At 39.8% G+C, this 14,303-nt stretch overlaps 1 protein-coding gene across 5 annotated transcripts in view; it reads right to left on the reverse strand.

Annotated features, from left to right (window-relative positions):
* Hfm1 (helicase for meiosis 1) overlaps window positions 1-14,303 on the reverse strand; it is a 73,142-nt gene that overhangs the window by 15,320 nt on the left and 43,519 nt on the right. For 3 of the 5 annotated variants that reach the window (XM_050155808.1, XM_050155811.1, XM_050155812.1), the window contains exons 27-33: window positions 12,488-12,573; window positions 11,873-11,956; window positions 11,590-11,747; window positions 10,102-10,205; window positions 9,552-9,698; window positions 1,239-1,319; window positions 542-657 (exon numbers count right to left, since the gene is read on the reverse strand). In XM_050155808.1, the coding sequence (XP_050011765.1) occupies window positions 542-657; window positions 1,239-1,319; window positions 9,552-9,698; window positions 10,102-10,205; window positions 11,590-11,747; window positions 11,873-11,956; window positions 12,488-12,573 (776 nt within the window). Of the gene's footprint in view, window positions 1-541; window positions 658-1,238; window positions 1,320-9,551; window positions 9,699-10,101; window positions 10,206-11,589; window positions 11,748-11,872; window positions 11,957-12,487; window positions 12,574-14,303 lie in introns of those variants that run through there. The other 2 variants (XM_050155810.1, XR_007594244.1) reach the window with 2 other exon arrangements.

Raw genomic sequence — 14,303 nt, forward strand, 5'->3', positions numbered from 1 at the left:
TACCTCTGTCTCCCACGTGCCGGGATTAGAGATGCGCACCACCAGCACCCAGGCCACAAAACTGTTTTCTTAGAAGACGTGGTGATCACTTTACATCTCATGATTATTTCCCAGTCTTCCCTTAATTTAGCCTCACCGAACTCTGTCATTGTATGACGCCTACACAAGGACTCCTCTAAGACGTGATGACTTGGGCTTAAAGGAAGTCTGCTTATGACTGTCCTACCGAGCAGGAGACGCTATTCTCTCATCACCTGGGAGGGAGGCTCTTCCTTGTTCATTCACATATTTAAGGTCAAGAGTCCAAGTTAACTTCAGAATTTCCAGTCCATTCCAGTTCAAAGCCAAGACAAGGCAAGACTGTCTAGTTCCAACCGTGACTAAACTAAGTCAAGCTCAGATTTCTCTTTCTAAACTAAGGTGAGGAAAGGGCTGGACAGTTATCTTCCAAAAGTAGATTTATAGATCGATTATAATGATGAGATGATTATCCACCCCCCTTCCTGATGCAGAGCAAAGGACAGATGCCATTAAAGCTAACCTTGAGTCGTTTCACTGGAGGAAGAGAAGAGACAGCATCTCTGCTTTTTAAGTCAGACAAATACGAAGACATTGCTGACTCTTTAACTTCTGCCTTTTGTGGAACTCCGATTTTACCTATTAAAAGAGATTGTAGATTATCTTCTTTTGTTTTTGTTTTTTAAGTAAGACAGGATCTTGTTATGCAGCCCATTCTGGTATTCTACTCACAGCCCTCCTGCCTCCGCCTCCCAAGTACTGGACAATAGATTTGACCAACATGGTCAGTGCAATTTTAGAATTTTTGTATTACATTTTTGGTAGTATGAAAAAAAACCTAAATGTCTTTGAAACATGAAATTTAATGTCTACTTTTTCCTGCTATTCTCCCTACCACAAAGGAAAGTTCTTTGGAGAGTTTTGAGTAGGAATGGTATAAATATCATCCATAAAAAATTAGCATATCATTATTAACTCAAGACGTTTATTTTTTATTTATTTATTTTATCTGTCATTATAAATGTGTGTGTGTGCACAGAGTGAAGGGCACTTGGATGTCAGAAGAGGGTATCAGAGCTCTGGGACTGAAGTTGCAGACAGCGGTGGGTGATGGGAACTGAACTCGTCCTTTGTGAGAGCAGGCGGTAACCACTGAGCCATTCTCCACTCCATATTCACTACAGACATTTCGATTCTGAAATAATCTTAGCAGAACTCACAGCAGTCATGTGCACATGTATGTTTATTTTTACAATGATGATTGCATTCTCGGTTCCCAGGTTTTTTGCAGGTAGCCATTCCTAAATTAATGTGAGAAAAATACATTTGTTATTATATATACTTTTACAAATTCAATACAAAGTCTTTCAACTTATTCTTTTTTTTCTAGGTAGTGGCAAGAATACGACTTTCGTACTTCCTCACATATTAACATACACAGTTAAAAAGGATATTCTAGTAACACTCCGTCCACTCTCAGTCCCTTCTAGCCGCCCACAGCTAATATAATTATTACATCTAATGTAAGTACAACCAATGCAGCAGATAGCGGCAGCAAGTTTTATCCTCATGGAAGTGAGAGTGAAGACAGGGATTTAAAACCTCGTTCCCTACTCAAGGCTGAGCATTTGAAAACCAGCGAATCTCACAGCATTGTAACAGCATCCTGAGTAGAGAGAACATCATAAATATTTTTGAGTTATTAATAAGTGATTTAGAGACACAAAATTTGCTACAAGAATTCAAAGAAAGAAAAGACCACTTCCAGATTGGTGTCTCTAAACTGTAACAAACGTATCCAAATATAGAATTTATTAAAATATATGTATAAGATATCCACTGATATGTGGGCGTTCTGATTTCTCGCTGTGTTGCAGCACTAGGGATTGAGCCCTTGGCTGTGGATGCTAAACATTTAGGCACTCTATTGCCTGCGCTGGCCCTGAACTCCTGAGCCACCTGCCTCAGTTCCTCAAACAGAATTACAGGCCTGCCACATTTGCTATGCTTTAAAGACATTTTTCTTGATCTTAGTTCTGACTAGTAACATTAGGTAAGGGAGACTATTTTAATTGTCCTCATAGAATAGACGGGATCTGGACATGGGAAGGGGACAAGGGGAAGATATTCCAGATACAGATCGCGGTACTCAAAGGCAGTAAACCACGAATTTTATTTTTTAATTTTTTTTAGTACTTCAATTTTTATTTGAGTATTGACAAAACAACAAAAATAACAAAACAGGACAAAATGGTAAGGAAACAAGATCATAGCTGGATATATAATGTATGGGTTTTTGTTTCTTTTGAGAACAAAGATAATCTTTTTAGAAATGTATTGTTTTCAAGTCACTATATTTTGTTGCTTACACAGGGAAATGAAAACCCTTCATGTAATAAACTTTGAATGCAAAGTCCTAAATCTCAATTGTAGTACTTCTGACTCATTTGTCACATTAAAATAAACCCTAAACATTTTGACTCAGAATTATTTTGGTGTTTGTTTGTTTGTTTTTTGTTTGTTTGTTTTGAGATAAGGTCTCTATCTGCAGTCCTGGCTGTCCTCAAAACTCACAGAGATCTGCCTGCTTCTGCCTCCTGAGTGCTGGGATTAAAGGTGTGCGCCACCACAGCCAGAATTTTTTTTTTTTTGGTTTTTCGAGACAAGGTTTCTCTGTAACTTTGGAGCCTGTCCTGGAACTAGCTCTTGTAGACCAGACTGGCTTCAAACTCACAGAGATCTGCCTGTCTCTGCCTCCCAAGTGCTGGGATTAAAGGCATGCACCACCACCGCCTGGCTCCCAACCAGAATTTTTACGCATTTTGTACAATCTCAAAATCTAAATTCAGGAAAGTTAAAAATGACTCATAAAAGGCACTGAGGTTGGCAAACCCAACGGTGTAGTTTTCGATTGGGATTAAGCACAGCAAGTGTCTAGAGAACACTACTGTGTGCAGGCCAGTGTGCCAGAGAGCAAGGTGGTTTTATACTCTCAGGGCTAGTGACAAGGAAGGTAAACACAAGCAACTGAACCGAGTTGACAGTAATGCTCTTAAATGATTCTAAAGTATGAGATCTATCTGTCGTATATAATCATGCTCACTGAAGTTTCAGGAAAATTATTAGGACTAGGAAACTTCTACATTAGTTAATTATCATCACACTGACAACAAGTAAAGGCATACTGACGTTCTGAGGAATAAGAAGTGCTTTTTCAGTTATTGCTGGTAAATTTTCTATGACTACGGACAAGACTCCCAATGGCTTTAACATTTTCACCCCCACAAGAAGGTTTTAATCTAGCCATGTTTTGAGCACTGCTACTGAAGCCCGAGATGGTCAAGAACCCTGTTTCCCTGCCACCTGCTTTCTCACTGTCGGAACAACTAGGATTAAGTGACAAACACACATTTTGTCACCGCAAAGCTGAGACCACCCAAAGAATGAGACAACACAATCTTTCTCAAGAACTGGGTGTGCATGCAGGTACTGCAGACCTGCTGCAACACTGTGGTAGGCAGCCCCACTGAGAGCAGCACCTCACTTGCCTGGCAGCTGCTTTTGTATCTCTGCTCTGTTCCAAACCCAAACATGTCCTCCTGAAAAGTCTGCAGCCTTATACAGCCACACCTTCAAACAGCCTGGATCTGAGTTTGCGGGACACAAATTTTAGTCAACATAGAAATACTGAACAGCTCTGAGGACCTTCCCAACCTTCCTTGGCCTTTTCATTTTCAGTATCGTTGTTCAGTCATGTCAAGTCATGGAACAACTAGGTACTTGTATCCTTAGCAGCCTGGGATTAATGGATGAGGCTTCTCACTACAATGGCAGATGTCTGGTCTCTGAGGACCAAGAAGGTCAGTATGCTAGGCCTGTTATGGTCTGGGTATAAAGGTCCCCCAAGGCTCCCGTATTGGTCCCTGACTGCTGAGTACAACCATTGTGATGTGACTGATACCTGCAGGCTCCTATTTTCCCCAGTGAACTAATCCAGAGCCCTTACGGGAGGCAGGGGTCTGGCTCTAAGCTTGCTAGAGGGATGACTGTGAGGGCCCGTCTCTTCCTTGGCTCCCACTTGTGTCTTTCTTGCTCCAGATGCCACCAGGGGGGCAGCTCTGCTCTACCACACCCTTACCCCATGGGGTGCTACCCCACTACAAGGCACAGAATCACTGCGGCCACTCCTGTGCACTAAAACCACTAAGCTGAAAGAAATCCTCCCTCTGTGAAACCGGTCCAGGTGTCACAGCGATGGAGTCTGAAGGTATGTCAGCTATGTGTCTTGTCCCTGTGACAGACAGCTGACAACTGGAGCACTCACTGCCTTTGAAGGACCCAGTCAGGTCACAGAAGCCACATGGGGTGACTCACAACTGCCTGCAGTTCTGGCTCCAAGAAGATTCAATACCTCCAGTCTCACGTGCACATACCAAGCACAATGATATACACTTCTCTGAAACCAGAAATGTGTTGTCTAGCCGAAGGTAAATCCAATCAAATCCACAGCAAAGGACAACCATCACACACTGTTGCTGATAAAGTCATCATCATCATAATAATAATAATAACAAGTCCCTGGCATCTGAAAGTAGATAATTACACCATAGTGTTCTCAACTAAACCCAACTTTGAAAATACAAACAACACTCAGATAAAGTCATTCTGTGACCACAGTGAAGACAGGTAAGACATCTGAAGTGAGAGATAAGAAAGAAGCACAAAAATAATGGAATATCCCCATCTTCTGGCTAATACAGATGACTACTAACTTAAAAAATATACTTTAAAAATAAAAAGACCAGGTGTGGTGGCGTACGCCTTTAGTCACAGTACTCGGGAGGCAGAGGCAGGCATTTCTCTGTGAGTTCAAGGCCAGATTGGTCTATAAATCACGTTCAGGAAACTGGGGCTACATATGAAACCCTGTCTTGAAAAACAAAACAAGGTGTGTGTGTGTGTGTGTGTGTGTGTGTATGTGTGTGTGTGTCAGAGGACAGCTTGCCTGAGTTGGTTCTTTCCTGTCACGTGGATCCTCAGGCATGGCAGCAAGCACTTTTACCCATTGAGCCATCTCTCCTGACCCTGACGGTCTTTTGAATGCTGTGATAATGCCTCATTAATAAATAGATTTTCTTTCATCCGTCCTAACAGGAAGTACTTTTTTTTCTTTTTCTTTTTTTGGATGGACAGACTTATACCTTACGGTAGGTCTCAAAATTTTTCTCTACTTTTTCCTCTGATTTTTTTGTTCTCTCTTTTTAGGACACTTACTTGACTATAGGCTCCTAGGTTGTCTCTTGGTCTATTTCCTTGGTCTCTGTTTTGCTTTCACTTAGATTGTACTTTGCCTTCAGTGTGTGCCTCTAATCACAGATTTGACTTCTCTGTGCCTATTCTTATTCTAAGGTTGCTATTTTAATATTAAATCTGTTAATTCTGGGATTATCCTATGACTCTTTCACCACTTTTGTCTACTCTGGGATTTCTATGTTCCGCGTTTTCCTCCACTATCTGATCGTCCTCAGCTGTCTTCCTTCTGCATATCCACTGCACATGTGAGAACCTAACCCATAGCAGATGCAGGGTCCATGCTCAAACTGTGGGCTTAACACAATGACAACGGAGAGAGTGATCTCTGCAGTCCACTTCCGGAGTCGTATCTATCAGCCGTTCCACCTCCTGAATTACATTAGCAGTGTTGATTCTCTCCCAAAGGGTTCATTTAATTCACTTAGAGAAAGATGCAATGACCACGAGGAAATGCCTTATAATTTTTTTTTGTCATAAATCAAGACATTTGCAAGCTGCATTTTGTAAGACTGCCACAAGATGGTGTACCAGGATAGTGTATACGCCTGCAATCCCCTCAGCAGAAATTAACTGGGTCTAGAAGCCTGACAGGAATTCCACGAGCTCCTCAGTATTTCAAGACAGGTTTGCAAGGTCTTGTCAGGAGTGAGGAGATTATGCTCTATCTATTGATGATGCAATCTTGTAGATAATCTGTTAAGCCCTGTTGATATTTGTTTTAAGTTCATTTGCTGTGTTTTAGTGTGAAAAGCCTCTCTAGATATGAGAGTGAGTTATTGAAGTCTACTATTATTGTGTCAGGACCGATGTGACCTTTGAAGTTGTTATTGTTTATTTCATGGAACTGTGGGTCCCAAGACCCAGTATATAAATATTCACAATGGTTATATCCTCTTGGTGAATGGTTCCCTTTATTAATATGTGGTTAATATTTTTTCTGAGTAGTTTTGAAGTCTGCTTATCAGATGGGAATCACTAACCCAGCCTGTTTGTGGTTTCTATTTGCTTGATAAGTTTATTTCTAACCTTTGACTCTAAATATTTGGTTGTGTCTTCTAGTTACGTGAGTTTCTTGGGTGACAAGGGATAATTGGATCTTCTTTTGTTTTGTTTTGTATTTATTTAGTCTTTGTGGTGGCAAATCTTGACTGTCAACTTGACATTCCTGAGATGAGAGAATCTCAACTGAGGAACTGTCTCTATCTGAGTGGACTGTGGGAGTGTCAGTTGGGAGATTTTCTTGATTTCCAATTGATATGATAGGGCCCAGCCAACTGTGGACTTAGGCAGGTGGGTCTGAGCTATATAAAAAACGTAGCTGAGTGGTAATCTAGGAGACAAGCCAGTAATCAGAGTTCCTCTATGGCCTTTGCTTTAGTTCCTGTCTACAGGTTCCTGTGTCAAGTTTCTGCTTCTAGGGGAAGATGGTCCATAACACGTAAATTGACTGCTTTTGGTTGACGGTTTATCACAGCAACAGGAAGCAAAGGAGGCAGGCTGTGTCTTCTCATTGGTAAGTGAAGGGCATTTTCATTCAAGGTGCTGATGATAGTTTCTGCTGTTTTGATTCTTTCATTTCTATAACTGAAATTTTTTATTTATGTGCACTGGTGTTTCACCTGCAAGTATATCTGTGTGAGGGTGTCAGGTACGCTGGAACTGGAGTCACAGATAGTTGGGAGCTGCTATGAACCCAGATCCTCTGGAAGAGCAGTCAGTGATCTTAACCACAGACTCATCTCTCCAGCCCTACAAGTTAAAGACTTCAAATTAGTGAAAGGTTTGCTATTATTGATGAGTTTATTGGTTGTTGCTATTACTAATGAGTCTATTATTGCTATTGCTGATGAGTCTATTATTGCTATTACTAATGAGTCTATTGTTGATATTACTGATGAATCTATTGTTATTACTAATGAGTCTATTGTTGCTATTACTGATGAGTCTATTATTGCTATTAGTAATGAGTATATTGTTGTTATTACTGATGGGTCTATTGGTTGTCACTCTTGTTCGCTGATTTATTGGTTACTCTTTTTTCTCTCCTGGTGGCACTGGATGCTTGATAATTTGCTGTGTTATGAGAATATTCATTCCCTCCCAGCTTCCCGGTGCTCATCTGTGCTGTGTATTCTTTCCTATGTTCTAGTGGGTGACACTGTCCTTCTTATTTCTCTGTATATATTGTACTTTTAAGGATTTTCTTTATTTCTGACAGCATGAATTGCTTTAGCTTGTGTTTGTCTTGAAATATTCCCATTCCTCCTCAGTGTGAACAGAGTACTTTGGTGAGTACAGCAGTCTTGACAGTTGATATTTACTTCCAGTGTGAACAGAGTACTTTGGTGAGTACAGCGGTCCTGACAGTTGATATTACTTCCAGTGTGAACAGAGTACTTTGGTGAGTACAGTGGTCTTCACAGTTGATATTACTTCCAGTGTGAACAGAGTACTCTGGTGAGTACAGAGGTCCTGACAGTTGATATTTACTTCCAGAGCTTGAAAGGCATCATTGATGTTTCTTAGCTCAGGGTTGCTGAAGACAGATTTAAATGCTATTCTGATCTTTTTGCCTCTTTGCCCACAGCCTTACAGCTTTTAGTATCGTTTGTTTTTTTACTTTTGACATCTTGACTATGATAAATCATAGGAAGGTTCTTTTCTGTTCAACTCTATTTGGGGTTCCAAATGTTTCCTTTAGGCGTCTTTTTGTAGGGTTAAATTCTCACCCATGATTTCATTAATAGATTGTCAAAATTATTTATGACAGCACATATCCTGAGAATTCTAAAATTTGGTCTCCTGAATGTATCGCATGTTTTGTACAAGTTTACAAGTTTTTGGTCATATTCATTAATTTCCCCACTCTACATATGTTACTGTTCCAGCCTTGCTCTCCATCCCTGAAGCTGCTCTTCGGTTTCTGTCTGCTGTTGCTGTTGTTTTCCCTTTCACTTCCAGAATTTGGGTTTTTTGTTGTTTTCTTTTGTTTTTAAGCATCTCAATTTCTGTGGTAATTCCCATAATTACCCTCCATGTTTTAAAAGTTTCCACGATGTTATTGATTCTTTTATCTACTTTTTGACAATTTTGTTGTCTAAATGTTAAACTTACTTTAACATTCTTGGCCAGATCCTAAATTAATTCCTTATCTGTTTGAGTCCTGTAGCTTTTGACCTTTAGTTCTTCATCTCCCTTGTCAGGTCAGCTTGTAGGCTGTTAGGATGGGAAGCCATCTCACATTCTTACCTTTTCTTTGTTTTGCTTTGTATATCTTCTGAAGTATATATGTCCTCCTGTTTGCAGTCCCCCCACCCCCCATTCTTTTTTTTTAATGCGACTATTCCTGGTTGGCTGTCTTCACTTGGACGATGTTCAGGAGAACCGACTGCAGCTAACAGTTGTGATGTTTGCAGAGGTCCCAGTGTTAGCTCAGGGCTGCCCACTGGGACACCGAGTCCCACTGCAGACTCCTGCGATTCGCATAGCTGCCCCTGTCGTGGTGCAGTCAAACACCTGCTGAAATGACTAGCTGCAAGTTGAAAGGGCCCAGAGTTTGCACACCTATGTCATAGCAAGATGACAGACGCAGTCCTTAGATGGCCATGAGACAGGAATTTGAACACTGACTAAGTAATGGCTGGCATTAACTTTTATGTGTAAAAGACAGCTTTAAAAATCATTACCATTTACAAATTTTCAATGAAACATTTACATGGGAATGGTGCACTATCTGGTATTGGCTTCAGATTACAAAAGGTGAAAACTGAACAAGACATTAGGTACACAGTAAAAGCTATGAGTTGATTCTTGTTTAAGGTGGCTATTAAGTATCCAGGAGTTCATTACACACTTTATGTATGTTTAAAATTACTCCTGGTAAAAAGCTAAATTCATTTTCACTCTGGTCTGCTTCATCAAGTCTGAGGACTTCCACACATCACCATCCTCCCCAGAGAATGACCCAAAAAGTGAAACACATGTGAAAATGGTTAATGCATATAAAGACTGATCAAATAATGTGTTGCTCAACTAACATCTCAATTTGAAAAATATTAATCGTAACAGCTAATTACTACTATATACTATTAGTATGTTGCTATTATCTGAAGCCTAAATACGCAATCCCAGAGACCAGCAATTAAGAGAGTGATCCTGTGGTAACACCCCTCCAGGCCACGCTGATGTCATGGAAAGCAGAAATGAATAGTGCTGTTTACCTTCATTGTACACGGCTGCAGCAGCTCTGTTTGAGTGCTTGGGATGAGAAATGTCTGTTTCTAACCTTCCTTGCATAACTGTTTGATTTACACACCTCCTGGGGCCTAAATAAAAGACTGTAAATTTCTGTTGAATATCAAGACCAACTATAAAGAGAAAAAGATGCATGCAAATGCTTATTAAAATCATATTCAGTCTTTACATGGTTATTTATTTTAATTTATATCCCTTATTATTATAGCACTACAGGTAAGAAGTACAGGAAATTTAAATATTTTTGAAAAGATTAAAATATAATGAAAATATGTACATTTATCTTAATAACATTTTTAAATGCTATAATTGAAATTTAATTATATTAGAAAACAAAGGTCTTTAAGTGAATAAAGAAAATTGAATTATGTTATCTAAGTATATGAAATTTCCCTTAGCGCTTATTCACAGTAAGTATATTAGTTTTATTATTTTTCTGTATCGGCTAGCATAAAGGAAATAATTTTAAATGCTGTCACATTTTTGTATTGATATCTTCATTGTCAATTAACTTACCATAATCAGAACTAATTAGATTAATGCTAAGATCTTCAGATATAAGAGCTCTCTTCACATCAATTTTTTTAGCCCAATTTCCATTTTTTAACAAAACAGAATCCCTGAAAAACAGTAATGTCAACTTTAACACGACACACACTCTAAATGAACTAATCTACTGATTTCAGGGATGCGCTGTTCTAAGACAGATCTGCAGCAGCAGGAAACTACCACTGGGACTTCCACCAAGTTGTGAGGAGGAAGAGTTGTCAATGGAGATCTATCTGTCTGTCTGTCTGTTGTTCACTCCTCACACAGAATGACCTGGAAGTGTGGATCCTCTTGCACTCTCCCCTTCCACCAGCTGGGATTACAGACATAAGCTACACCTGACAACGGAGCTAATTGTTTAACAGTTGTTGATCCCAAGCTGCACCGACTCATTTGAGGCCAAACAAAAATACACAGTTGTTATTGCTAAGACACGAGTTGCTTCTTTAATTTGATTGTGCATAAGTTATATTTATTTGTGAGAAACAACTTCAACAATCTTTTAAATTGAATTCGAAATAGTTTATATCTAATATTGATACAGATAAGAAAAAATTAGTGAGCTTAATTCACTCTCGTAGTCCCCAGGATTAAGGATTTGTACAAAGTGTTCTCTCTAAGTGTGTGAGGCTGGTTGTGGGAGAGCAGTGACTGAGAAGAGCATCCTACTGCTCAGCCCCTTAGAATCTTCATGGATCCTCCTGCATCCTGACAACCAGCGGGTTCCAGTCATAGAGCCTCTGCCATTCCTAACTTAGCGCTGTAGTGATACCGTGAGCTCAGGCAGGGTCAATCTGGACTTTATTATCAACTAGCTACAGTTTCTTCCTCTACAAAATGTGAATTATGATAGCATCTATCTCATACAAATATTAAGTAAATCACCACTTGTGGCCTACTAAGTACTAAAAAAGGTCTAGCGATGACAGAAACTGACATCTTGAGATTTACCTATGGCATTGTGAGAGAAAAATATTTAGAAGACGCTGAAGTAAAAATTACAAAAGGCCCACTAGAGGAACTAGGTAAAATGAGGGGATTTTCCTTATGTGGCTGATCTGAATGCTTGCATCCTACAGTGGAGTTAGAGGAGCTGTTTCCATGTTAATCTGGAGACAGAATCTATAGATGAGGCTATATTATATCTATTCAAAGAGGAGTCAGGCCATAAAAAGAAGAAGAACAGCAAATCAGAAAGGCCCCAGGGAGCATCTGTTCTCTTGTTACCAATCCCTCCATGGTGACAAATTTATAATTTCTTCATCTAGTTCTAAATAGAGACCTAAAGCTAGCGTTGACCCTCCTCAACAGACAAGTGGAACGCTTGCTGGTCTCACATCAGGGAACTGTAATTTAGTTGATTATGTGATGATCTAATTATTGTATCTTACAGTAAAAGTTTCATGTACAATATACTTAAAAATAAAATTAGTTAAGCATTTCATAATCACTCACATAATTTTGTGCTTAAAAACGACTTGATTATCTGCATCGCCTATGATTAAGGTAGTGTAGTGAGAGTCTGGTGCTGTTCTTTTGGTCTGTAGCTGCTCAAAGTTTCTTAAGACAACAGTCACCAATATCTCGGCCTTGGTGTCGCTGTATCTAGAAATCTTCAAAAAAAATAACAAGTATAAAAAACTTTAAAATAATCTTACTATTCATACCCAGCTTCAATTTTAGCCATGGGAAGCTTTACTTTTAAGGAGACAGAAAATTTAAGAAAGAAAATATTCACCTGCTCCACTTCAAGCTCATACTTTGGTAGATACATCACAGCTTCTTTTATCAGGGTTCCAAAAGGCGGAAGTCTACTTAAAATCTAAACATATTATATCATTATATTCTTACCAAAAACACTTAAAATTCTCATTGAAATATTTCTTAGAACTCACAGGCTTAATCAGGTTTGTCACCCACCCCAAACACCTGCAACTGAAATGCTTACAATGAAGAAGAAAATATTTGTGTGTGTGATGTATATGGTCATGGATGTAGCACCAAGAGTCTGTGCAGTGTGAGAAGAGCAGAGGTCAGCACTGGATATCGCTGCCCTGCTCACCACCTTTGTCTCAGGAGGCCTGGTGCCTACTGACTCCTCCAGACACAGGAGCAGCAAAATCAGACTGCCCTGTTTTCACCTCCTAGTGCTGGAGTTACAGGTGTGTGCTCCTAGGTCCAGTTTCTGACATGGGTGCTGAGCTCTGAACCTGGATCTTCGGGCTTGTGTACATGTACTCCACTGACAGAGTCATCGCCCAAACAAATAAATTTAATAGAAATAAAGACATACACAGTGGGGTTTGGAATTTAAATAGAATCCAGTAACACTAGAACAGAGAATACTACCTACCAGTTCAATTTCTCTTGCATTAGCTTCTTCTATTTTTTTAAAGGAAGTCAAACCTGCATTTACCATGGTATTTGATAATGATATGCCTGTGAAAAATTAACCAAAGGGTGATTTTAAGCCATTTTAAATGAAATATAAACTTCAGCAACTACATGAATAAAAACTTTTTTATCTAGGTATGTACTCAGTGGTAGAGCAGTTACCTAGAATATATAAGACCCTCGTGTCAATCCCCAGGGCTGCAAAAATTAACTGTTAAGTAATCCCTTTAAAAACATTAAGTCAAGACTTGTCCTGGGTGCATGACCTGGCTTTTTGGAGCCCTTTTCCTGTGGTGGGATACCTTGCTCAGCTCTGATATAGGGTGAAGGGGCTTGATCCTGCCTCTACCTGGTGTAGACTTTATTCACTCCCCAAGGGAGCCCTTACCTTCTCTGAGAAGTGGATGGAGGTGGGATGGGAGGATGTGGGGAGGGGCAGGGGTAGAGGAGGGAGGGGTTATTATGCAAAATTTAAAAAATTTAAATAAAAAATATTTTTAAAACATTCAGTCAAATATCCAACAGCTGTGGCCTGTGTACTGTTGAGTGTGTCCTCCAAAGGACCATGTGCTGAAGTTACGGTTTATGTCCCTGCATAACCTCTGATGCATTCAGAATCAAGCGTCAACTCTGCTTCTGGAGCTGAATTTTCCTAGGCTGAGCGCCTCCACCTGATTCCCTGTTCCTCGCTCTTGCTGAGTATTCTTGGGTCACATTTCCTTTTCTCTGCTCCTTACACACATCAAGTCCATGTTACTTTGGACTACTTCACCTGTTTACACCTTCAGAACCTATAATTTTAAATTCATGTTTTACGATAAATTTATGTGAATCCTATTTAAAGGGATCCCAAACAAGGCCTACTTATCTAAGCATGCATTACTGCTGAAGGTGTGACGGACATCTCATTCCTTACTCTAACTTTTCAGTCACTTTCTAGTATAAGCAACTTCTTCATACTCCTTGCTTCTTTCAAGTTTGGTTTTTAGAGCTACTTTCTCTTTTATGTTCAATAGTACCGATTCATGTGTGTGAAGCAAGATTAATAAAAATTCAGAGAGAGAAACTGGGGTTCAGCCTGAAGATCCAAAATGCAAAACGCCCAGCTACTGGCTCTTACCTTAGGCTGAAATGGTGATCCTGCCTCCTGGAATCTCAGAATGAGGCTGTGTGTTGAGAGCTGTCTCACCTCACCCTGTCCCGCCCGTTTTATATTCCTCTCTAGGGTTGGGATTAAAGGCAAGCATCACCCGATTTCTATGGCAACTAGTGTGACTACTGGGATTAAAGGTGTGTTACCATAACCTGGTCTGTAAGGCTGGCCAGTAGGGCTGTTTTACTCTCAGATCTTCAGGCAGTTTTATTTCTACAACTGAAATGCCACTACAGGTGTGAAAGCAGACTGGTTTTTCATAAATCTGGAAAGACTGACTACAACAGACATCCAGGCTAACAGTTCTCTAGAAAGCCAAAAACAGTAATTTAGCAAACTAAAACTTATTAGATGCCTTGAACTACTTTCAAAATTTTTTTGTGGCTCAGTGGTAGATTGCTTGTGTAGCTTGTGCCCTTGGTCTGATCTTGACTTCCCTGCCTTTGGCACCCCGCCCCGGGCAGAAAAACCCAAACCAACTGAATGAAATCCCTAAAGATCCATCACATAATACTTTGTTTAGTTAGGTTTTTGTTTTGTTTTGTTTATCGGGGTTTCCCGAAACTTCCTCCATAAATCAGGATGCCTCAGACTCAGAGAACTGCCTGTTTCTGCCAACGTG

This window comes from Alexandromys fortis, unplaced genomic scaffold (assembly GCF_014885135.2).
Source record: "Alexandromys fortis isolate MF-2015 unplaced genomic scaffold, M_Fortis_MF-2015_v1.1 scaffold_87, whole genome shotgun sequence".
NCBI classification, from domain to species: Eukaryota; Metazoa; Chordata; class Mammalia; order Rodentia; family Cricetidae; genus Alexandromys; species Alexandromys fortis.